The 26,638-nt window shown below is 37.5% G+C and overlaps 1 protein-coding gene across 2 annotated transcripts; it reads left to right on the top strand.

Moving 5' to 3' along the window:
• On the top strand, nt 1-25,429 carry IPO8 (importin 8). 2 transcript variants are annotated; one of them, XM_034645723.1, is made up of 10 exons: nt 1-323; nt 5,590-5,671; nt 11,112-11,268; nt 13,680-13,838; nt 14,882-15,038; nt 18,315-18,404; nt 19,582-19,676; nt 20,302-20,386; nt 23,290-23,424; nt 25,271-25,429. In XM_034645723.1, the coding sequence occupies exons 1-10, from the start codon at nt 240-242 to the stop codon at nt 25,412-25,414; spliced, it is 1,188 nt and encodes a 395-aa protein (XP_034501614.1). In that variant the 5' UTR covers nt 1-239; the 3' UTR covers nt 25,415-25,429. The 2 variants fall into 2 exon arrangements, with proteins under 2 accessions (XP_034501614.1, XP_034501615.1); XM_034645724.1 differs by lacking the exons at nt 1-323; nt 5,590-5,671 and adding an exon at nt 10,598-10,756.
• Nucleotides 25,430-26,638: the final 1,209 nt, after the last annotated feature.

Below are 26,638 nucleotides of genomic sequence, written 5' to 3'. Positions count from 1 at the left end.
CCTCCCACCGGTTGTCGTAAAAGGGTGAATGGAGAGCGAGTTGTGGGGGGTAGAAAGGGAGGACAGGGGGCGCGGAGTCAGAGTGGCGCAGCAAGTGGCTGCAGGTGGCGACGGTGGCGGGGGGTGGGGAGTGAGGTAGTCCAGGGGTCGCGGAGAAGAAGGCTGAGCGGGTCAAAAGAAAAACTAAAGCTGCAGTCTGGCCTACTGGTCCGGGGGCCGCGGAGCCCCCACCCGGGGAGATGGACCTCAACCGGATCATCCAGGCGCTGAAGGGCACCATCGACCCGAAGCTGCGGATTGCAGCTGAGAATGAGCTCAACCAGGTGAGGAGCGGGCCTGCGGCGCCCCCCTGGCACCTCCCGCGGGCTAGCCCGCTCTCCCTCCTCGGCGCCCCTGATCTCCACCCCAACCGGGGCTCCGGACCCTGAAGCTAGTCTCGGCCCGGCCCGCCCCCCGCCCGGGGGTCTAGTTTAGCCGCACTCCCTGGATCTTCTCAGAACAACTCGCGCACCTGTTGGCCACCTTTGCATCTTTTCGTGTCGTTTTCCTTACACAGTGCAGTTTTTTCGGTCTGCTTGACCCGCAGAAAGAGGCTTTGGAGAGCTTTGCTAGTGTTTGCCGGGTGTGATTTCCCGAAGTACGCTGATTTAGGGACGAGGGTGGGAAAATTCACTTAAAATTCAAATCTGAGTTCAGCTTTTCTGCAGACCTAGCCTTTTTTAGGTGTTGCGGTGGGAAACCCTGCCCATCGCCTGCTTTTGTGGGGCTGGAAGGTCTGTGTTGACACTGATTGGCAGAGTTTTGTTGGAGCGCTGGGAAATGCTGCGGGGAGAGTGCAGGGGAGAGGACAGGGAATTTTCATCGTGGTACTATTTTACAAAAGACACGTCGAGTAATATACGTTTGGAGGGATTTCTTATAGCGCTAAAATGTGTAAGACTTTCTTTTATCTTCCATCCTCTGTTCTTACTGGCCCTGACCTTGTTCCAGCGTTACCGCCGACATTTCGAAATTGCAGTGATCCCAAAATGTAGCGCATGTTTTTCCTCCTCACCTGTAAGAATGAATGATAGACCTCTCACTAAAAAGTACGAATTAAGGTCTACTCCCCAGGGTAGAGTGACAGCTGGTTGAGGTTGGGGTAATCCTTAAAATGTAAAGGAATATACCTAAATTGGTGGTTTTCAGAGTGTTGACCAGAATGAGCAGCATGGACATCACCTGGGGACTTGTTACAAGTGGAAATTATTGGGCTTCACATTTAGGGAATCAGAAACTCTGGGGGGTGGGTCCCAATTATGTTTTAATTAGCTAGCTAGGTGATTCTGTGCTTCCTGAAGTGTGAGAGCAGCTGTCTTAAGTAAAAGTTTCTGTGGGAGTTCACTAAGGTTTTTTCCCTGGTTGGAATTGACTTTAAAGTGCAGTTGTGCATTTGAAATCTTTGAAATCCAGTGGGAAATCTGGATGGCATTTGGAGTAAGTGTGAATTCAGGATTCCCAAGAGATAAAAGGGAGAGTGAAAACTCTGGAGGGAAGGTTGAGTTAAACTGAAGTCTAAAGAGAATGTGTTGTTACCTCAAAAAGAAAAGGACTCTTGCTCAGAACAGGGGAAAGTTAAAGTCAGTACCTGTCCCAGGCTTTGCAGAGCCGAGGTACTGTGTGTAGGTTGGCTAGAAGAATAGTAATCCAGGGGTTGGTTAGAAGGCACAAAGCAAGAGCTGAACTTGCAATCTGTTAGTATGAACAGGGGAGTTGGCCTGTTTGTGACCCCCTTGTCTTCACAATGAGGCCAGATGTTATTTTGATAGTGTCAGTAGTGATCATATCTTTGATATCATGTTATACCTTCCTGTCTCTGTTAGCCTATCCTTGCTTTGTTTCTGATTCGGCAATGTGTAAGTGCAGTTGACCGTATAGAAGCGGAAAGGTTGGTGGGAAAGCCTGCAGAACTAGAAGAGATACCTGGGACCCAATTCTACATTTTTCTTCATGGCATTTCAGTTCAAACCCATTTGATCCTCACTTTGCCCTGCCCCATATCCACCCATTTCATCACAGACCGTAATTCCTCTGCAACTTCTAAAAGTAGCTTATTGCTATGCCACTCCTTAGCATTTTTATTTTGTATAATGTTTTGGATTGTAATATGCTCTTACTAGTCATTTTTTTTTGGATTTGTAAATAAAAGACAAGTATAATGTCACATAACATAACCTTAGAGTAAAATACAGCTATAATGTTGGGTTTTGTGTGCTTATTCTTTATCACCACTGTAGTTTCCTGCTTTGTTGGACAAATGTGTGGGTAATCTACCAGAAGTGATTAGGGTCCAGCTCACTTATTTTAGTCTAGGTCCCCCCTCAGCAAATATGCTTTGTGTAGGAAGTGGGGGCAGCTTCTGCAGTGTACTGATGATTTGTCAATTGCCTTGTGGAAGAGTAGGCAGTTTCAAAACATAACAGCCTCTGTTCTGAAGGATAAATTCTTGTTTGGAGCAATATTTTTCTGTTGCCAACATATTTCTGTTACCGGTGACTGGTTCCTTGATTGCTGTGTGTGATATTGTTTCTATGGGAAAATGCACTTTCATTTTTTCTTTCTTTCTTTCTTTCTTTCTTTCTTTCTTTCTTTCTTTCTTTCTTTCTTTCTTTCTTATTTATTTATTTATTTACTTAGAGCTTGTGAGCATGGGGAGGGGCAGAGGGAGAGAGAAACTTTAGCAGACTGCACTGAGCATGGAGCCAGACACGGGGCTTGATCTCACAACCCTAAAATCACTACCTGAGCCGAAACCAAGAATCGGACGCCCAGGGGTCCCCGGAAAACTCATCCTGTGCACATTCCTCCTTGTCTCTAGGCCCAGAAGTCCCTTTAGCAGCAGCAAAAGGAAGTAGGAATGGGGAGGTATCTTGCTCCAGTAACTCATCCACAAAGGTATCTTCTTTTAATAAAGCATTCTCCACATGGCCTCAATAGGGAAATAAAAATAATTACCTTCATTGCCGAGCTTTGGAATCCCTGCCTTCCCGTGTAGCTAATTCTTATTGCCATTTAAGCGAGTTTGCTTATATGAATAATATATTTATTGAGTTCTTATGCAGGCATTAATACAAGGCTCTCCTTTCACAGAGCTTGCGTTCTAGTGGGGGATAGAGACAAGTAAATAAAGTCAGGTCGTAAGTGCTATAGATAGTAGAGTCCTGGAGAGACAGTGTTGGGGTCTATAAATAGGGTGGTCATTCTGTGAAGAATGACATTGAGCGTAGACCTAGATGTTTTGAAGGAGTGAACCAGGTGAAGAACTGGGAGTGGAAAGAGCAAGTCCAATAAAGGCCTTCAATTTGGCATGTTGGAGCTCTAGAAAAGTTAATGTCATGGGAGCAGTGAGGCAGAGAATGGGAGACAGCAGCTCTTTGCTTTAAAATGAGTTCTTGTCAGATGCAGAATTATGCTATGTACGTAAACTCTTTTCAAAAAACTTCACAGATGAAAAGTAAATATCAAATGTCTTATTTTTTTTTTTTTCTTAGAAACTTGAATCCCAAGGTGAAAGAAGAAATTGGGTAAATATTTGTGAGGAAAGTAGTATGAAACTTTATCTGAATTTACCCCTGGATGTTTTAGCTGGCTAAATTAACATAGTTTGAATCAAGGCTGAAAGAAGACAAAAAGTTGCACAAGGTCATTGAAGTGGCAGGCAGTTGCAAAAAGAGGAGTTCCAAAATGTTCACAAAGGCAACAGTGTTGAAATGAAAGCAGTCTCCACAATAACCACTTTTAAATAGGTACCATTAATCTAAGTGTATAGGTTATTTTGTACTTATTTGTAGTAAGATAAGTATCTAAACGATAGAGATTAGAACTAAACTATGGATGTTTTAGTGTGTGAGTCACTACAGGATCTTTCTGTATCTCAAATGTTACAAACATGAGTTATTTTATGGTAACATACACGTAGAAGTTTAGAAGACTGGGCTAAGTCTGTATTAATTTTGACTCTTGTAAACTGTTAAAAGAAATTTGTTTTCTTAAAAATTAAAATGGTGGTTTCAATTATGAATAAAGGAGAACTTTATATACAATAGATAAAAGATTCTGAGGTTTATACAGGATGAAAGGAAGAAAAATTATAAGGTAATTCAAAATTTTATAGAAAGATTTGGAAAGCAAAATGTTTCTGGATGGAAAAGATTGATTATTTTAAAGATGCCAATTTTCTCCAAATTTTTTAGTCAAACGTTTATCTTCATAAATGCTATTCTGAATAAATGAGGAGGAAAGGTGATAAATTAAAAAGTTGAGTGGTATACATAAACCTCGTGGTATGCTGAAAAGGACGCTGCTGTCGATCCAGACTCCCGGAGGAAGGGAAACTCTCGGCTTTAGCCTTACTGAGAGTTTATGAGTCTTTTCTGGGAATGTCTGCAGGCCAGGCCAAGTGTAAGCTCTGGCAATGTAGCAGAACGGTAACCTGGGGCAGGTTCTAGACATTTGGAGGGAGTATTATCAGAAGGAATGGGCTGCTCTGTATTTTTTTTTTTTTTTTACTTCTAAAGTCAGTATGTCCAAACTCAGGAGTAGGTCAAAGTAGAACGTGTGTGTGGTGGGGAGTGACCCAGGCAGGGCCACTTCAGCACAGGCTCATTTGGGTGTTGGGTTTAAAAGATGCTCCACTGTCACCTGGGTGGCTCAGGTCATGATCCCAGGGTCTCGGGGATTGAGCCCCCAGTCCGGCTCATTGCTCAACGGGGAGCCTGCTTCTCCCTCTGCCCTGCCGCTCCCCCTGCTTGTGCTCTCTCTCTCTGACAAGTAAATAAATAAAATATTAAAAATAAAATAAAATTAAAAAATGAAGGATGCTCCACCAACAGAGGGCAGCTGGTGATGACAACTCTCAACACTGTCTTGTGCGGCGCACTGTTCCAACCTGGACTGATTCCTCTCCATAGCTCAAGCACAGATAATTAACATGATCGTGTCTGTTTTCCTATGTTGAATCTGCTGTTTTCTATAGCCCATGTTTTCCATGTTTCTGTTTTTCAAAAATACCATAAGCAAAATTAAAGCACAAGTAAGCTGGGAAGAAATACTTGGCAATGTATAGGTCCAATAAAAGGTTAAGATTTTAAATTCATAAATAGCACTTAGGATTTATTAAGGATGCAACAAATATTGTATTCAAAAAAGGATAAAGGGAATGAGGAATTTGTAGAAGAAAACAAGTAGCCAACAGAAAGGATAAATTTTAACTTAGAAATGTAATTTAAAATATGAGTCCGTTTTGAAGGAGTGATAATGCTGGACCTTGGATAGATGGGCAGATATTACTTTCGGGAGTGTAAATTGCGACACACTTTCTGGAGAGCATTTTGACAATTTATGTTAAAAAACATAAAAATGTTCATACACCTTTATTCATCGATTTATTCCAGTTTTGATTTGAAGTATTTCAGTAGTCTTATTTTTGCCTTGGTGAACTTCTCTCACTTTAAGTTTTCCTTTTATTTGGACAGTAATGTATTCAGTAACAGTGCCAACAGTTATTCATTTATATTGCTCTGTTTTATAAGTATTTCTTTGTAATTTCAGTCCTACAAGATTATCAATTTTGCCCCCAGTTTACTTCGGATCATAGTCTCTGATCATGTGGAATTCCCAGTACGCCAGGCAGGTGAGTAGGTTTTTCATCCTTTATAAAATTATTTATATCTGTGATTTCTTTAAAAAACAGGAAGCACACATAAAGTATTTCTAATGGCTTAAAAACTCTCTTTTTCCCTGGAAACTTGGAGGTAGATTCTGAGCTTTTACATCTTTCCTAGCTTTTCCTCTCCTTCTCTTCTTTTTACCTACCGATTTCTCGCTTCTGTAACTTTGCCATTTTCCCCCTTGGCTTTCACAATTTTAATGGCCTAATCTCCGTAATTTTTTATGATTCCTGGTGGCCCACTCTTTGGGTCCATAGATGAAGACCGTGAGTTTATGTATGTGGATTTGAGCTCCATTCGTAAGTCGGATCATGGAGGTAATACGTGCGCAGATGTTCCTAAACACATGTTTGGGGGAACAGGACTTTTGTTTTAAACATGAGATTTACCTTCAGGTCTGTGGGACCTTATGGTAGTTCCATGATGTTGGGCCTTCCTCTTTTTGCCTTTTTAATGAGCTGGTCATTAGAGCCCAGAAGGTAAAAAATCAAAGTTTTGGAGTGTCATGAGTCCTGAAAAGATAGTAATTTCAAGACAAAGGGAATAAAATGACAAATGCTAATTTAAAAAGTAGATATTATTAAAAACTCTTTTTAAAAAAATTAGGTCACTTGATATATTCTCATTATAAATAATTTGGGCAATACAGAAAAATACAAAGATGAAAGTAAAAAAAAAAAATTACCCAATATTCATTGCTCAGAAGTGGCCGTCATTAACATTAGGTGAACATTAGTCTTTGCAGGTTCAGGTAGAAGGAGAGATCAACAGTTTTATACAGATAGGATTGTACTCTACATGCTGATAAAAGTATTTAATTTGCCTTGAACATAACAACAACAACAAGAAAGGTAAGGAATCATTAGCTTTGGGAAAATACTTGTAGCAATATATATGATTTCCTGAAAGATCCCTTTGTTAAGAAAACCGATGAAAAAACCTACATGTTACAATTGTTTGTTACTTTAATAAGGTAAGTCTTATAGACTTTAATAAGAAGACTTTAATAAGAAGTCTTATAAGACTTCTTTGTAGATTTTTTTGAAACTGTAACTCTCAGTTGTTTAAGCTTTGTTTTAGGAAATAGGGCTGTTCTGAAATCATATTTTGCTAAACGGAAACTTTTAATAATCTAAGTGTTTAAAGGGCCATCGTGGAGGTCCTGTGAAGCTTTGTAGAAATAGTATTTTTAAAGATCTCAAAGCAGTTTATTGATTTAATATGTCGTCTTTACATGACATAGAAACATTACAGAAACTCATTGGATTGCCTTAATTATATACCCAAAGATAGCTGCTGTCAGCTTTGGTGCAAGGTTCTCCAATTCCTTTTTTCCTATAGATAAGATGGTTTTAAAATGTAACAAAAATCTGTTTTTATTCTACCTGGTGTTTTTTTTTTTTTTTTAACATATAATGTATTATTTGTTTCAGGGGTTCTACATGGTATTTTATAACTTTTTTCTTCCATTGAACCATATACCCTTGGGGGGCTGTTCCATATCCGTGTATATGCATATACATGTACTTTATTCTTTATAACAATTGTTCATTATTTCTTTGTGCAGAACTACTATAGTTTATTTAAATAATTTGGTATTGATGGATATTTCCTTCACTGTCCATTTTTGTTATCATTGTTGATAGAGGCAAAGCTATAATCAGGATCCTTGGACGTTTATCTCTGGATACTTGTGGGAATATTTTCATAGAATAAATGATAAGAAATGGGGATGCTGGGTCAATGGATATTAACGATATTAACATTTAGAATTTTGAATCTTCTCACCAAGTTGCTTTTGCTTACTTTTTGTATCAACCCTGCAATAATGCTAGGTTCCTCATATCCTCTATACAACTTTGAATCTTAATAACTTAGATAACTAAGTTTTGTTATGAAATGTAAATAGCACTTGTAGGCAGTTTTTCTTCATAATTTATGTAGATTTCGAATCTGTTAGTTATAGGACAGAGTTTATCTTGGTGGTTAATTTTTTAATAGAACAGTTTTCTCTCTTAGAGCATCCATTTTATCATTGAATCTGAAATACACAGTATAAAATTCTACATTGTATCTATCCTAAACTTATAAATTTTCTGTCCTATTTAATGTATTATTAAAATACAAAGATGCCCCAAGAACCATATGGCGACACCCAGACAGGTAATTTATCATTTTATCTTGACATTTAAAAAAGAATGGTGTGATCTTTGCTTTAAAAAAAAGTCAGCCTGCATAAAACTGTAAAAAAATTTTGCTAATATTTAGTGGAAAGACATAGTTCTGCAGAATATTCAATTCTTGATTTCTTGGCTTGTGAGCAATCCTAAAATATTCCTGCTACCATCAATTGAGCTCATTACTGAGTGTCCCTTATTACCTTACTGTGAAGAAATAGGAAAAAAAATGTAATATTTTGATATTGGCAAGCAAAACAAAATAAATTTAGATGTTCTGTTATTTTCCTTTTGAGATATTAAGAGGCATAATAGCATTATTAATATTACTATGTAATGTACAGAGAAAGGAGCCCATCTTAAATTTAGTATAGTTATGGTTAAGAATCTCTCAGGTGACTTTGTTTCTAGTTTTTTACTCCTTGCCTGTGGGGAGACCCTCTAATATATGTAAACCTAGTTTCAGAAATGTAGTTTCTTTAGTACATTTTGGAATTGTTATGAGCAGAAAAGTAGTTTGAACTTAAAGGTGGTAGTTGAGGTGCACATGGCTGGCCCAGTCACTAGAGCGTGCGACTCTTGATCTCAGGGTTATAAGTTTGAGCCCCACATTCGGTGTGGAGATTGCTTAAAAATAAAATCTTTAAAAAAAAGAATTAAAAAGTAAATACATAAAAGTGGTAATTGAGGGTTGGGTGTTACATTAGACCTGATGAAGTCATTATTGTTGACTGATGTGGGGACCCTCATTTGAAAAATAGCATGGGTTCTGTTTTCTGTAAGTTGCTTGATTTTTGTTCTGACTTTTTGTATATAATTTTAGAAGATGGGTAGGGAGGGATATAAAAATTCAGCTTTATAGCTAAGTTATTCACAAATTCTTTAAGGTTAACCTCGATGTTCTAGAATATAGACCCTAGAAAAAACTGGAAAGATCAGTCCAGAAGCATTATAAGAAACTCTTTCATTAAAACTCATGTGTCTTATATGTAGGAAGCTCCTTGGCTCTTACTCAGTATCTATTTAATCTTGTTTTGGATATAATTTACGTACACTATTCAGTTTCTTAGCCTTTAATAGATTAAACCAATAAGAGAGAAAGGGTCTACCAAATTACAATGAAAAATGGAAAAGCTTAGAAACATCAGCTCAGAAAGCACAGCATTGTGCTTCAGTGAGTTCTCACTGGCATCCTTTTCCCATTGAGGTTATGGGACCGACTGACCTGTGTAGTTGTGAGTCTGGATCCAGAACATAGGGCTTAAGTGATGCTTTGTTGTGCTTGAGAAGGAGAGAACTGTGTGTATGCTTTAGAAGGTAAATTTTAAACTTAAGATGCTTGGAATGGTTGATTTTGCAGAAGAACAAAGTTTAATAATTTCCATGTGACTGGATTAAGACAATATTTGTGTTTTGTTAGCTCTGGCAAATGGTTAGATAGATCACTGTAATTAAATGATTAAAGGGAGGTTTTTAGATTATTGACAGTTCAAATTATCTTTGGTACTTTTTCTTCATTATTCTTAGCAATCCGTGATTATCCGTAAGAGAAATTAATACTCTGCTATTAACTTAATATAAGTTCAATTTTATCTTAACTAATTGAGGATTTATTTAATTTTTAAAAAAGATTTTATCTGAGAGAGAGAGCATGTGTATGTGAGCACAAAGTGGGGAGGGAGAGGGACAAGCAGACTTCTCACTGAGCGTGGAGCTCGATGGGGGGCTCAGTCTCAGGACCCTGAGATTATGACCTGAGCTGAAATCAAGAGTCAGGTGCTTAACCGACTAAGCCACCCAGGTGCCTCTAGTTGAGGATTTATTTTATTTTATTCTGTTTTTTTAAGAACTTTTTTTAAAAAAAGATTTTACTTATTAGAGAGAGAGAGAGAGAGAGGGAGAGCGTGCCCAAATTGGGGGTGTGTAGAGGGAGAGGAAAAAGCAGGCTCCCTGCCAAGCTGGGAGGCTCACATGGGACTCAATCCCAGGACCCTGAGACTTTGGCCTGAGCCGAAGGCAGATGCTCAACTGACTGAGCCACCCAGGAGCCCTGAGGATTTATTTTAACATACACAAACTAGTGTGCCTTTTATGCAGGCCATCTTGTATGGTGCCCAATAAAAAAATATTTTTTAGTGGTAAAATTAATGGTATTTGATGACTGTATTATAAATAAGTCCACAATTTTACCATGTCTCTATCTTTGCTGTCTGAAAGTTGCTGTTTGTCAAGTTCATAATTTCATTACATTTCAGTTGTATTATAGCCAATGTATAACATGTTGGTTTATTCTGTATCATGTAATGCTTCTGTGAACCAATTTAGTTTTATGTAAAATTGGGTTGAAGGTGAGGTGGGGGAAGAAGGGAGAGGAGAAACTCAAGGGAAGAAAATTAGGATCTGCAAAGCATTTTATCTCTTCATTCTTATATATTATGTATATAAATGTATCTGATGTTATAAATAAGCATTTATTTACATTCAGTGTTCATTTGGGATAGTTAGAAAGCTTCACATTGCCTATCAAAACCCTATCTGAAGTATGTCAGCTTGTTTCTTTCAGAAGCCTTTTGCTAACTATTGAAGATGGTTAAACAGAATAGGAACAAAATTATTATATATTTTGATAGAAATAAGCAGATAAGAAATTTCCTGAGATGTTACAAAGATATTTGAAGGTTGATGTCTTTTTCCCTATTCTTTTATTTACAAGTGGTAAATATTTCAGAAGGGTAGGACAGAAATTAGTGCTATTTCAAATATGGTGGTGCAGGATCGTGGCCAGTGAAAGAAGATAAACAAGAAAAGCCGTGTACATGAAGGACGGTGGGATGTCACCTGTTGTGGACTCAGCTTTAGGCATCAGGGGCAGTATGATCTTTTTGTTATCAAAATACAGTTAGTAGAGTTTCATTTAGACTACCTTATGTTTAGTCTAAGGATATATACTTGATTCCTAAATCATTTTTCTGTCCTGTAAACTCTGAAGCTTGATTTAATGAAATGTTTTCTGCTTAGATTTGCTTTACTAGCTAAAGAGAAACTTTAAATTCTTGTACATTTTCCATTCCCCAGTTGGCAATTTATAATTGTAAGACTTTTTCCATTTTTGCTGAGTGTCATGTTTAGCAGTGAAGGGCTTTTAGCCTTTCCTGCTCTGTAAAGCTGAGTTACAGCCATCTTTTCAATCCTGTGACATTAGCATTTTTTTCCCCCTCTACCTTAGCTGCCATTTACTTGAAGAACATGGTGACACAGTACTGGCCTGACCGAGAACCTCCACCAGGAGAAGCAGTATTTCCATTCAACATTCATGAAAATGATCGCCAGCAAATACGTGATAACATTGTGGAAGGAATAATTCGGTCTCCAGATTTAGTGAGGTACATTATGCTATATATGAATAGTTGGAAGCACAGAATGTTTGGATGGGAGAGGTTGGATTTAATCATCAGCCTCAAGTTTGTATTTCTGAAGAGGAAAAGTAATGAAGGTGGGCACTAAAAACATATTGTTTTACTTGTCTTTGCAACTGTAATTCTTTACCTCAGACATTTTGGAAAAGATTTAGTTGTCCTAAGTTGCCAAAAAAGAGTTAAGGCTAAAAAACTTAACTAAAATCATATAAATCCCTGCTATTTAAATAACCTATGTTCTTAGTTATGATCTCTTTACTTTTTACCATCTGCTCCCCCCAACCCTCCCCCATACAGGGAAATGGACTCCTGGGATTTTTAACCTACCACTTTTCTTTATACTTTACCTGTCTTTTCATTCATTTTTTTTTAATGAACTGAGTGTCTTTTTCTTTGGAGAAGACAGGGTGGAGTAGGTATAAGCTGGAAGACTGGCTCCAGTTTTTAAAATTCAGGTTAGATGCTAGAGAGCAGCCCTGTCCAATAGACCTTTCTGTGATGATGGAGATCTGTATTCACCCTGTCCAATATTTAGCCACGTTACATATGTGGCTGTTGAGTACCTGAAATGTGGCTACTATAACTGAGGAACCGAATTTGTCATCTAATTTTGGTTAAAGTGTGCATGTAACGCTAGTGGCTTCCCCTCTTGCACAGAAGCGCTGCAGAGTCATAAACAGTTTGCAGTTTTAAAATAGGAAACATAAATTCTTTTCCATGTGAGCTCGTAATTAGATTTCTGTTGAAAATGGAGGAGGGAAAGAGGTGAAACTGAGGTAGGGGAATGAAATTGTTTAATGTCAAGAGATGACACTTTGTCCCTGAGTGTCTAATGTACATTATGTCGTAAGCAGTAGGAATAGGCAAGAAAGTGTGAGGGGAGCAGCGAGGAAGGAGAGCAAACATTGACCTCCTCTTCGTGTAGTTCCTTTGTTAGCTAAGAGGAGAAAGGACCCATTATTCTCAGTGGGTGCCCGCATGCCAACCTAGCAATGGCTCCCCTATGGTCGCATCATGTGTCCGTGTCTTGTCAAAATCTTTACACTTAAAGTCCCTCTGAATCTTGCATTGCTTCTTCATGGTAACGTCTGAAAGGATGGTTGCTCATAGCCATTTTTTGCTTGCTTGGAATGAGAAGGGATTAAGAGGACTCCTGAAGATGAAATTTGAGAAAATGAGAAGTTTCAGTTGTATTGCACACAAGTATGACATATTTATTGTTTAGGCACAACTGCTGGGGGCACAAGAGAAGACCTTTATCTTTATCATGAGACAGTTGCTTCTTGTATGTCTTGAAGGCTTAATTGTAATCACTCTTGAAGAACTATTCTCAAAGTTTATTTAAAAGTATGGCAAAGGAAATTTTTCAAATGGATTTGGTAACATAAAGAGAAGGCATTATTTTGTGTGTTTCATTTCAGCGATTGAATTATTAGCCAACTGAACACACTTTTTTTTTTTTTTTTTGGCATTATGGAATCCTAATTTAGTCAGGTTCACTTTCTAACCATTTGCAAATGACCATATAAGGACATATTGATAGTTTGTTGAAGAGAAATTTTTTCCTCTTTTTTTTTTTTTTCAATCCTAATTATAGTAGGGAACCCACTGAGGAAGTGGTTACTGACATAAACGTTATGAGATCACATCTTTTATAAACTTTGTGGTTTTATTAAAGAGCAGTCTCTCTGTTTTAGGTCTTTCTTTTTGTTTTTGTCTTCATTTCTTTGTGAATAACTTAGCTTTCTTCTTCAAGAATTTCCAGCTAATACGGTTTCTTATTCTGAAGGACAAAATTACTATCTTAGGAAGCTTTGATAGGAGCAGCATACCGTGTTGGCTATTAACTGATAATAAATGGTTCAAGCTCACACAGATGCTTGCCACTGTTATGTCAGCCTCCGTTTTACCTACTTTGACTATTTTTAGGCTAAGTTTTCCAGTTGTAATGACACAATACTTTGTTTTGTTTCCCCCTTAGGATACAGTAACTAAAATACAAAAGGTAACAAGCTGGGAAATTTTGCAGAGCTGTGGTGGAGTCATTCTTTTTTTCTTTTCTTTTCTTTTTTTTTTTTTTTTGGAAAATTTTTAAATGAATTTTTATTTTTAAATTTTTTTTCCCCCAAAACTGTATTTAGGGTAATCCCATTTGAAAGTTTTCATTCATTGTAGGAAATTACCCATTCTGTTTATTTTCAGGAAGTGGAGCTACTGAGGAGGTTTTTCTTTGTAGGACTGTTCTTTTTCCCGAGATATGTAACTATGTGATATAGGTAAATAGGGGTTAGAGTGCTTTTGTGTAAGATATTAGAGGTGTTTGAAACCTGATATTTATAACTACTTAGATTTTGGACTTTTTTCCCCCCACCTTATAGAGTCCAGTTAACAATGTGTCTTCGTGCCATCATTAAATACGATTTCCCTGGTCACTGGCCAGCGGTAGTCGACAAGATAGACTATTACTTGCAATCACAGAGCAGTGGAAGCTGGCTTGGCAGTTTATTATGTCTGTATCAACTGGTGAAGACATATGAGTAAGTTGATTTCTATTGGAATGACGACACCAGCCTTGTGTTACTTAGAAAGAATTAAATTGCATAGAGAGGTCTGCTGTATGGGTGTTCTGCAGAATCAGGTTAGTTTGGGAAATGTTGGGTTAAGCACAAACCTGTTTATTTACTCTAGTTATTCAGAGAACCTTTAATCTGCTAAAGAACATTGCTAATCTCTGAGGCAATGATAAGATATGCAGTGTTTCTTGAATTTATTGGCCAGTTTCAGAGGCCCATTTATTAACAGCTTTCCTTGGAAACTCATCCAGAAGTACCTTAATATTTGAGTTCTTCAAGTGAGCACATTATTAAGTAAACCAAACATTTAACTTTTTGGATGCAAGATAGAAAGTGTTAAAGTTTCCTTGCTAGTGACGTTCTTTTCCATAAAAGTTGCTGGGGAGGTAGGAGACTAGTGAGTGTCACATTTAACAGCATTGCTTTCTGGTTTCCAGGAGGGTTGCTCCTGACTCATGCAGAGTCCTGTAGTTTTACTTTTAAAAAACTAGTTAGTTCAGACTCTGTAGAGTTTTTAGAAGATATTTGAGATCTGGAGCAATTGAGGTAACCTAAGAGCACCTAAGTTTGCAAACTGTTTTTAACATTTCAATTTAGCATATGATAAGAAGAAATTTTTTCCCCTACATTATTTGCTATATGATAGGAATGTCTATTTAAACAAGCATATCAACTTGTATTTTATAGGAAGAATTGTGGTATGATAAAAATTAATTTAGCAGAAAAAATCACTTAGGAAATTTGCAAAATAGTCTAGAATTCTTTGAAATCAGTTTAACCCTTTCTAGAAAGATTTTAGGTTTCTCTGCCTAAAAGAGGGATGTGCTCTTTCAGAGTTTCTTCCAAGTTTATTCTGACAATCCAAACAAAAAATGTAAGCCGCTGTTTGGAATGCTTTTGTTTTGTTAGCTTTATCTAGTTTAAAAAAATATTTTTTCATTCATTATTTATAGCTCTTTTGTAGGGAGAGAAATTATTTTTTTCTCTTTTTGTCTTTGCTCATGTAGATACAAGAAAGCAGAGGAAAGAGAGCCTCTTATAGCAGCAATGCAAATATTTCTGCCTCGTATTCAGCAACAAATCATGCAGCTCCTTCCTGATTCCTCACATTATTCTGTTTTACTACAAAAGCAGATTCTGAAAATCTTCTATGCACTTGTTCAGGTAAGTTTCTGCTGCAGAGGATAAATATGGGACCTTGTATTTTTGACATATGGAAAGTGCTTAATAGGTGTAAGTTATTGTTAAAAGTTATTATATATTCTCACATGTATTTCTTTAAAAAAAATCCTATGGGAGAACAAGCTCACAGAAATTACCTTAATTGTCCAAATTGATCTTCGTGGCAGAGCTGAGATTCACTGATGGTGCCTTTCATTCCAGTGTCTGAAGTGCTGGGTGAGGAAGAACCGGAGTAATTAACTGCCTGAGATTGCTTGACTTATCTGTCAGTAGCATTCTGCCTGTTGCTAAGTTAGGATTATAGGAGAAGAGGAAGGAAAAGAAGAGGGTCCCTCTTTTACTGGGAAATCATACTGATGACAGTTTCTTTGTAATTTGACCCAATTTAAAGCTAACAAAGAAGGTTTAGTGCCTCACTTTCCTTCATTTAAAATACTTCCTTTTCTTATCTGAAAGCTATCAAGAATATTAATATGAGAGTCTAAAAAATAAGTAGCAGAGGACAGAGATGGAATGTTTTAAATATAAAAATATTTAAAATTTAATCCTTGAAAGATTTGGATAAATTATTTAGATGTGGGTGGAGGAAGAATAATTGTTGTCAGTCTATAAAGTGTTTGATGATGAATGAGTCAGACCTCTGTTACATGCTTTTTTATCAGATCAGTCACGTAAGAGGGTCGTGTTGTCAAGCTAGAGAGCTCGGGAGCCAAGACGGTTGGTTTTATTCTTGGCTTCATGTCACTTTAAGTACTTTTGTAGTGTTTCAGAATATTTCACTTCAATAAAGATTTATATTTTAGACTCCTCTTTTAAACTTTTTTAAAAAAAGATTTATTTATTTTAGAGAGGGAGAGAGAATAAGCATGGGGGGGAGGGGCAGGAGGGGGAGGGAGAGAGAGTAAGCGTGGTGGGGGAGGGGCAGGAGGGGGAGGGAGAGAGAATCTCAAACAGACTCTGCCCTCAGCATGGAGTCCAATGGGAGGCTTGATCTCAGGACCTTGAGATCAAGACCTGAGTTGAAACCAAGGGTAGGACGCTCAACTGACTGTACCATCCAGCACCCCTGATCTTTTAAACTTTTAATAGAGAATGGTCTGAGGTAATTTTTTTTTTCCAGTTTAGCAGGGAGAAAGAAGGGGGGAGGAAGTAAATCTGAGGAGAGAAGAAACTAGGGTACTAGGAAACTATATTCAACCCCCCCACCCTTTTTAAAAGTAATAGGGAAGGAAGATACATGGTGCCCTTGGCTTTTTATTAAAGCACTGTTCAGAAATTTTCCTGGGGATAATCACTTTACTCAGAGGCAAACATTTTTTATTCAGTGAGATGTTTTGCTATTAGATATAGTAATATCCCATTTATACAAAGGCTAGATTTCCCTTTCCCATCGGGAGAAGAATAGTAGGAATCAGAAAGTAAGACAGGCTCATGAAATAATTTTCCCAACACCTCCACCTCTGTTTGATTTCCTAAGAGGGCAAAATCTAAAATGTTTTCTCTCAACATATGCTGCTACAAACCTAAAAACCAGTGCAGAACCTCAACATTTTTAATTGTTTTTGTGATCTATTATATGCTACCAAAGTAATATGCTCCCTCTGGGAATCCTGGAAGCAAAAATTTAGGCAGCTTCAAAAGGCAGGATACAATAATAATGTAAGTAAAAAGTTAATGTCTGGTAATTTAGGAAGAGGCAGAAAAGTTTGTTTTAAAAAGTATGATACAGGGGCGCCTGGGTGGCACAGCGGTTAAGCGTCTGCCTTCGGCTCAGGGCGTGATCCTGGTGTTCTGGGATCGAGCCCCACATCGGGTTCCTCTGCTAGGAGCCTGCTTCTTCCTCTCCCACTCCCCCTGCTTGTGTTCCCTCTCTCGCTGGCTGTCTCTATCTCTGTCAAATAAATAAATAAAATCTTAAAAAAAATAAATAAAAAGTATGATACAATTAAAATGACTTTGTATAAATAGCATTTATTAAATGTTTACTGTGTACAGGACACATGGATATTCCATACATACTTCAGAATTCAGTTTGTCCAGAAGTGAACTCCTCGTCCCTCACACACTAACCCGGAATCTGTTCCTCCTCTGCTCCCTATCTCAAGCCCAAACAACTCCCCATTGCACTTAAACTGGGAACTTCTTAACATAGTCTCTAAAACCCATCATCTCTCTACCTTATCTTTTACCATTCTTAACCTTTGTACTTCACACTCTGGCCATACTGGAATTCTTTCAGCTTCACGAACAGGTCACGCCCTCTCTCATTCTGAACCTCTGAAATTCTGTCTGGAACACTCTTGTCCTTTATGGCTGGCCAATTCGTGCTCTGTCTCCAGGTCTCACCTTGTGTGTCACTTCTAGAAAGATGTCCTTGATACTACCAGCCTGGATGAGGCAATCCTCTTGTGTGTGTCTTTAACAATATTGTACCATTTTTGTCTGTATTGTATATCATACGATATTGTAATTCCTTGTTCGTATGTGTGTTTTCCCCAACTAGTGTGTAAGCTTTGTGAGGACAGAGACTGTGCCTCTTACTTGTTGTTATGTCCTTAGCATGTAGCAGGTTTTGAACTTTATGGAGCAGAAGTATTGTGTCTTACGAGAGTGTAACTCACAGTGTAGCAGGGAGACCCCCAGTAGTGCGCTAGTTGTGATGTGATGCTGCCGTGTAGAGAAAGTAACCTTTATGAGGTAAAGATTTTCATTAAAATGGTTAAAATGAGTTCTCACTACACAAGGTAATTATAGGAGGTGTTGACCTTATTTTAGTAATCATTTCACTATATATATATGTGTGTGTGTGTGTGTGTGTGTGTGTATCAGATTATCACATTGTGTATTTTACACTCACACAATGTTATATGTCAACGGTATCTCAATAAAGCTGGGAAAAAAGTGGTTAAAATGAAAAGCTTGACACACAAAGGGGTAAATGGTAAAAGTCACTTTTCTAGAATCTCATGTTGAATAAATGAAACTTTACTGTATTAGGTTTTTTTTCTTTATTTAAACAAGTAGCCTAGAGAAGCACTTCATGGCATGCATATTTCTAGATTTTCAAAATTTTAATTTATTTGCATATGCTTACAGACCTATTTTAAGTTAAATTTAAGGTTAAACCATATGAGATTACTGTTTTCATCATCAAATGTTGGCCATTTCGTATATTTCAGTCTTTGACTATAGATGAAATTGCTGGCTCTATTGGAGGGGAGGAATTACTGTTTGATGGTGGTATTCTTCTGTTTTCAGTATGCATTGCCTCTTCAACTGGTGAATAACCAAACCATGACGGCGTGGATGGAGATCTTTCGAACTATTATTGACAGGACGGTTCCTCCTGTAAGAAAGGGCTTCTTGTTGAGAAAAATTGTTTACTGGGTTTGGGATATTTGTGGTAGACCAATTTATTATCCCAGTTTGCTATTTGGAAAAAAATTACTATTGTAATAAAAATAGTAATACATACTAATTTTTATAAAGTTCAGATAAGCAAAATTAATAAAATAACTATATTTAATTCTACTAAAGATGATAAAAACCATTTTTAAAACTTGGTATTTATTCTTTTGTCCTTTTATCCCCTCTGGGTCTATATACAGCCACATTTTATTTATAAAAATGGCATATGTAGGTCCTGTTTTGAAATTTTCACTTAAAATCTCTTATAAATATTTTTTATGATTATGAACGTTTTTATGCTGTCATTTTTGTGGAGTGTTTTATTTGCTGGACATTTGGGTGGCTTTAGGGTGTTGGTGTTGTAACTATAAGGATGTTGTTAAATCTTTTTGCACATACATGATTATTTTCTTTGGATAAACTCCTAGAAGTGTTTAGGGCTTTGATGGATCTTGTAAAGTGCTCTCTAGAAACATTGCCCTGGCTTATGCTTTAATAAGTAGGGACTGAGAATGTCTGTTACATTAAATTCTAAGTTTGCCAGTTTGATAGGTGAAAGATGGTGTCTTGTTTTTATCTGTCATAACAATGATGCTATATGTCACTTGTCAAATTAACTCAGTAACTAGTCAGAATAACTAAATTAAATTACATATTTTTAAATTTAAGCTTGTCTTCAAATGTGCAGTATTCTTTCTTTTATCTGTATCTTGGGACAAATTATCCTGAGGTTTACTTTATATACAAAATGCACAGAACTTAGGGAACAGACCGGTGAATTTTGACAAACACACACCTGTGTTACTATTACCTGGATCAAGATGTAAAACCTTTCTGTCATCTCAGAGTTTCCTCAAGGGACATGGTGTTTTGTATTTTGTTTTCCACTTATTTAGGCCTTTTGAAGATAGGAGATAAATGTGAGCAACAGCATTAGTTAGTTGAAATTTACTTTGCTTATTCAGTTCCTACCCAGCAATCCGTAAGTAAGAATTTGCATTTGCAATCTAAACTCACATTTAATGTTATTTAATCTGTAACAAGATTTATTCTGCCTTTGTTATTCGCATAAACCCTTTTATTCAGAAATTTAATCTGGGTGTTTCTGTCCTCTTAGGAGACTCTGCAGATTGATGAGGATGATAGACCGGAATTAGTCTGGTGGAAGTGTAAGAAATGGGCACTGCATATCGTAGCTCGTCTCTTCGAACGGTAATTCTGTTTATTAGATTTACGATCTTATGCTCAATACCTCAGTATTTTATCCAGTGCTGGATAGGCCCCCTTATGCTCCACAGTAGATCATTATTTGTCTTTAAAAGCCATAGTGGGCAAGAAAAAACAGTCACCCTGTGTTTTAAGGTAGGCTTAACTATTCGTTGGCTTTGAGATCATAATGATGTGGACAGTCTTCTCTGGATCTTTCTGTCTTCTGTGAAAAAAGAATGGAGACATGACATTGTGTAGCTCCTTGGAAATATGTAGGAATCGTACAAGAAGGTGCATGGCTCCTCAGCTCCATAGGAAAGTTAGTCAAATTTAATTGTAGAAACATTTATTTAAAAAAGGTCAGATAATAACATTTTTATTTGTACTATGTGCCCTTTAGAAACTCTTGGTTAAGTAGGTGGAAACTTCTGTCTGAAATTTTAAGTATGGCCCAGAATCTAAGTACAAACTCATCCTGATTTCATCTTGGGGCTTGTGGAAAAGAGGAAAGTGTTAGTTTTCTGCCCAGATAGAATAGATCTTTCAACAAGGGACTGTATTGAAACTAGTGAGCATGCTTTGTTTTAAAAATTTGTAGTATTTAAACATTTTCTCTTTGTATTTTAAGATATGGAAGCCCAGGAAATGTCACAAAAGATTACTTCGAGTTTTCTGAATTCTTTTTGAAAACCTATGCGGTGGGAATTCAGCAGGTAATAAATGTATGCTTTTTAAGCAGAAGGACAGTTATTATTGAAAGTAGTTAAGTCATTTCTATTCATTTAAAAGTAGGTTATAAACATATTAATATATTATATGTTTATAGGGGATGAAATGGCAGCTCTAGGAATCTAATACAGTGCAGTCAGTTTTAGAACCAAATGTCCTAGGGCAGCTTCCTCCTAAACTCCTAAATGCTAGACTCAAACCTTTTAAATTTGTTGATACTGATGTCGCAGTGATCAGTGCTTGAACTGGGTTTTTCTGTTAACTCTCGGACCTCTTATGGGTTTCTTATTCTCTGTTCCTTCGAAACTCATCTCTTTGTTTGAAGCTTTTATATCAGAAGATTTATGTAATGAATTGATCTATTTCAAGAGGGGTGGAGCTCAGAAGTTAAGACCTTCAGCTGAGAACTTACACATTTTTGTGGAAGTTTGGGAGCCATTTTGTACAGTGAAAATTTGTTCTTGAGAAATAATCCAAGTTGGTATTAATATTTAAAACCTACAAAGGACATTTGGGTGTGAAGAGTGGTTGACCTGTATTGCCATTTAATCACATTTTTGTTTATATTTCAACGCGTGAAGTTTAATAACTATTCCAGCACTGGTTGTGTTGAGACCACAGTGAGGAAGCAAAGATTAAACAAACATAGTGAAGCCATTAATGATATAAAGGGTGTTTCTAGATTTTTATAAATCTGTGCATATTAGTCTTCTTTATTGTCAGTGATACCAAGTTAAATACTTCAACCCTGTCATCGTGGTTGGAATACTTCCTGTTATGGATGATCATTTCTAAAAAGTACCTCGCAACAATTCAGGAAAGCTATGGGTATAATTTTCTCACAAATTATTTTGTTGGCCTGCAAGGAGGTCTGTAGCGAAAATCAGTGAATAATGAATGAAATGGTCTGTTCAGCCATTCTTTATGGAAACTAGGATAATCAGGAAGCAGATCAGCTCTGTCTTCCGCCGTTTCCATGGCTGTTACGCTCATGAGGCATCCTACAGTCGATGCCGTCTTGAAGTGTGCACAGCCTGATTTTTCCGGTGCCACGTAAACACGTGTATGTCGCTGTACGTACATATGCTTTCAGATTTCATGGCCTTTCATCCATGTCATAAATTATTTGTACCTTGGTTACTTAATGTATATATTCCCAGTATTTAAAAATTGTTGTCTGATGAGGAACTGTTCTCCCCTTCACCGTTGTTTCTCCTCTCCCACCACCTCTGCTTGTGGAAGCCACAGCTGTCTTAGGAAGAACCATGTGCAGTAGCGTCCGCTTGTAGCTTGCGTCGCAGAAAGGGCAGCTAGGCGATGACAGCCCTGCTGACAACTTGGATAAACCTGAATTTTTACGTAACTTGAACTGAATTCATTTTCTTTTTCTTTTTTTTCTTTTTTTTTTAAGATTTTATTTATTTATTTGACAGAGATAGCCAGCGAGAGAGGGAACACAAGCAGGGGGAGTGGGAGAGGAAGAAGCAGGCTCATAGCGGAGGAGCCTGATGTGGGGCTCAATCCCACAACGCCAGGATCACGCCCTGAGCCGAAGGCAGAAGCTTAACCACTGTGCCACCCAGGCGCCCCTGAATTCATGTTCTGAGTTTATAAATTCTGTGCATGTTTTGAAAGAACTCTTTAATCAGCACTTCAGTTTTAAGCTTGCTATAGTGATGTGCTCTGGGAGCAGGAGTTGGAAGATTTGGACTTTGTTGTAATGCTACCTCTGATGGAGGGTCCTTGGGACAGTCACAGCTGCTTTGGGCATGGTTCCTTCCTCATAAACAGTTTTTTTTTTCTTAAATAAGACTTAAAAAAATAACTTTTCAGTTTTGTATTATGTTTGCAAAGACTTTCTGTGGTCTGAGACTATAAAATAAAATTCTTCAATATTCTCTGTTTTTTCTTTTTTTTTTTTTTTTTTAAGATTTTATTTATTTATTTGAGAGAGAGAATGAGAGAGCACAAACAGGGGAAGCGGCAGAGGGAGAAGCAGGCTCCCCGCTGATCAGGGAGCCTGATAATGTGGGACTTGATCCCATGACCTGAGCTGAAGGCAGACACTTAACCAACAGAGTCACCCAGGCCCCCCTTCAATATTTTCTTCTACGCATCCTATGCTTTTATTTTTTTGTTGATGTTGCTGAAATAGATCCCCATCTGGAATTAATTTTGGTATGGAGTTTAGTTAGGGAGCTGACTCCCCCCCCCACCCGCAGAGCTAATCTGTTGTCCTGATAACTTACCATTTCTCTTCCAATTTGAAATGCAACTTTATCAACTATTACAATCTGTTTATGGTGACTCTTGCTGTGTGGATGTTTTCAGTGTTCACTTAGGGAAGTCTGTTACTACTTCTTTGAACAGAAATCTTATTTGAAGAACTTAGTTACGTGGAATAGAACGTAGACTTACCCTGAATAGTCCCCTAGGTTAGAAGTGGGACAAATGGCTGGAAGTTACAGTGAGACACCCTTCAGTTCAGTATAACGTGGACCTCTCTAATAATTAAAACGGTCCGTGAGTTTTCTCACAAAATGTTGATTTCCCCCCAAATCTGTTTATTTTTATCTCTATGGATTCTGGGTTTTATGTCATGGTTAAAATGCCCTCCCGTTGGGGCGCCTGGGTGGCACAGCGGTTAAGCGTCTGCCTTCGGCTCAGGGCGTGATCCCGGCGTTATGGGATCGAGCCCCACATCAGGCTCCTCTGCTATGAGCCTGCTTCTTCCTCTCCTACTCCCCCTGCTTGTGTTCCCTCTCTCGCTGGCTGTCTCTATCTCTGTCAAATAAATAAATAAAATCTTTAAAAAAAAAAAATGCCCTCCCGTTAACCTTAAAATTATTTCTGTTCTCCTGTACTTTCTTTTTCTCTTTTCCTGTAGGTACTACTAAAAATTTTAGACCAATATAGACAGAAAGAGTATGTAGCCCCCCGCGTTCTTCAGCAAGCATTCAACTATCTTAATCAAGGGATTGTTCATTCTGTCACCTGGAAGCAGATGAAGCCACACATACAGGTTAGTGTCAGGGAATAGCTCTCCAACATTGTTCTCTGGTTAAGTTAGGTTTTCCAGACAAAGTAAGTCACTAATCCTATATTATATATTTAATATATTTTTATTTCCATGAATAATTTCAAATGCGTACAGTCTTATATCTGATATGATGGGCTTGGAAATTTAAGCATTTGAGAAGAGTGAGGCCTTCACATTTAATAGTTTTAAGACCTGGATTCAGTTGGTCTTACTTGGAATCTCATTAAGCCTCAGTTTCTCTTGTGTTCAGTCAGGTAATGTTTTTCTGTCCTTCTTATCTAAAGGTTGCTAGGCTCAAATGTGGTATTTTATGTGATAACATTTTGAAAAGAGTCACCAAGGCTCTACTAAGGTAGTATTATTTTGCAGGAAATGAAACAAGATCATTTTCTTTTGTAGGTGTGAGCTAACAAGGTTTTTATCTGTCTTTGGGGATTAAGTTTGGAGTTATCTGTTTTTAAATCAGTTGTTAAAGATAGAATTCAATGTCATTATTTAATTAAAGAACAAATGAGAATGAAAAATTATTGGCTATTAATAAATTCTTATTTGCATTTAGATAATTTTGGGTCATTCAAAGATGTTAGGAACTGAATTCTTTTTTCCCCTCTCTCAAACTAAGAATTCTTAACGTTTTGTAATCTCTATGATAGTATCTGAAAAGAAAAATAAATTCTTTTACTTTGCCTTTGGTGTCCAGGATAGAATTTGTTTAGTGTTTCCTTATTACTGGTCTTATAAATATAATATTTTTTTGTATTTTCCGTGGACATCTTAATATTTGTCTAATCCCCTTGATCAAATAGTGATAGTTTCTTTGCAATTAATAAAGATATTGATTTCATTTTATATACTATGCTGTTATAAATTAAGAGTGGATTTTTTTTTTTTCTTGATGCCTTTGGTCTTATTTTTTATATTGCTGTAATGTAGGAATAAGAAAAGTCCAATCCCTCGGTTGAATTTTTTCTCCTAGAATTTAATTTGGAATAAGTGAGAAGAGATGATACTATTTTTTTTTTTTTTTTTTTAAAGATTTTATTTTTATTTATTCGACAGAGATAGAGACAGCCAGCGAGAGAGGGGACACAAGCAGGGGGAGTGGGAGAGGAGGAAGCAGGCTCATAGCAGAGGAGCCTGATGTGGGGCTCGATCCCATAACGCCGGGATCACGCCCTGAGCCGAAGGCAGACGCTTAACCGCTGTGCCACCCAGGCGCCCCGAGATGATACTATTTTTGCATCTGTAGTTATTACAGCACAAACAGGCTTAGTAGGGCTTTAGCAGCAGTGTGCGTAGAGGCTATTAGATACGATTTTTTTCCCCACCCGAAATCTATATTTCTAGAGTAGGAAATTTTTTCAAGAATGGAAGAGGAAAAGAAATTTTAATATTGCTGGTACATTGACATTTAGGACCAAAATGGAAGTGTAAAAATGTTCACAATAAGAAACACTATAGTAAATATAACCTTGGCTTGATATTTATTTTTCTTCCTTAAAGAATTAAGGTGTGTTTAATATTGATTTGTTAGTAAAACTTTATTATCTCTGCTATTGCTTCAAAGAATAGCATTTCCATTCATCTCTTTCCCTATACTTTTAATCAGTTATTGTTTAAAAGCAATCTTAAGTTTAATTCTTTCTCCCCCACGCCCCTAGGCTCTTGCTTTCCTGCTTTCCCCTCAGCCAGTGCAAGCTTAACACAAAGATTAATGTAACAGTCTGGAAAGCTAACGTCATAAATACCGTAAATACGTTATAAATATTCCCCAAATTTGAATAGCCCATAGCCATTTGTTGTTTTGTTTTGTTTTTTCTCTTCTTAGAACATCTCTGAAGATGTCATTTTTTCTGTGATGTGTTATAAAGATGAGGATGAAGAGCTGTGGCAAGAAGATCCATACGAGTACATAAGAATGAAATTTGGTAATCGAGATGATTTTATTCCTCATCAGTTCCTGGATAGGTAGAATAGTATAACTAAATTTATATTTTTAAGCAGATTTTATTACTCGGTTACATTCCCAAAGTTCTGCATTGCCTGATAAAGTCTGAAACTCAGGAGAGTTGATGTTCTGTAGAGCCAATGTACTTGAGACCTTCGCGTGTAGATGATGGAACGCTTCCTTGTTCATCCGTCTTAGGGGTGCCGAAGCAGTCATGGAGCCACCTACATTTTTTTCTGTTGTGACGCTGATCTGGAGGGGTCATCCCTTTCTGTACCTTTTGGGATACCCATTTGTAGATTGGGTTGTTTTTAGTCTGGGAGATTATTTGGATTTCTGCATATTTTGGGAGCACCCCAGTTTAGTATGCCTCTTTATCTTAGTGGCTAAGTATTCCACAAGAGAGTGAGAATATCACTGCGTGGCCCCGTTCTCTGGAGGAAACTTTTTGCTTGGATCTTTCTGGAAGTTACTGAACTGTGTAGGTTGCTTTAGTTCATTCCCTTTTATCCCCAGTTTAAACTAATTGCTCCATGGAACAGTCACTTCATATAGCAGAATGTTACTTGTGTACCTCTGTTTATCCTGCAACTTAGTGCTATTTGAGGGCAGGGACTTTATCTTGTTTATTTGCTTTATTTTGCATTCTCCATCCCTTCTCCACCTCTCCATTCCTCTACTAGTGCTTGGCTCTAGTCTGCCTTCCATAAATGTTGAAATAAATAATTGATAAAACTAGCACTGCCCCAGGCATGTCAAAGATAGTGACAACACAGTGCTTTTTCCCTTGTTGGGCCAGGTGTCCCTGGCCACTTGAGTTAAGCCTGCTGGTGGGGATGCTAGATGATGGGTTATGTTGTTTTTACAGTGCTTTGTGTTTAGTATCATTTGGTTCAGAGTGCCTCTTCTCTTGGAGAGAAAGTACCGGAGAAGCAAATGAAGGAGAAACAATATTTACCATCTGCCTTATCCCTCTGTTCTAGTTTCCTTTTGAAAATCATTTCACATATGCAGGATTTATTATGTCTCCTTCCTAATGACTTTGTTTTCCTGGGAGCAGAATGATTAGCCAGTCTTTCTTCTACTTTCTTTCTTTGTTTTTATTTATTTATTTATTTATTTATTTATATTAACACATAATGGATTATTTGTTTCAGGGGTACAGGTCTGTGATTCATCAGTCTTCCACAATTCACGGCGTTCCCCATAGCACATACCCTCCCCAGTGTCCATCACCCAGCCACCCCA

Source organism: Ailuropoda melanoleuca, chromosome 16 (assembly GCF_002007445.2).
Source record: "Ailuropoda melanoleuca isolate Jingjing chromosome 16, ASM200744v2, whole genome shotgun sequence".
Classification (NCBI taxonomy): domain Eukaryota; kingdom Metazoa; phylum Chordata; class Mammalia; order Carnivora; family Ursidae; genus Ailuropoda; species Ailuropoda melanoleuca.
The sequence above is the reverse complement of the archived record's forward strand: the minus strand, read 5'-3'. Positions and strand labels throughout refer to the sequence as shown.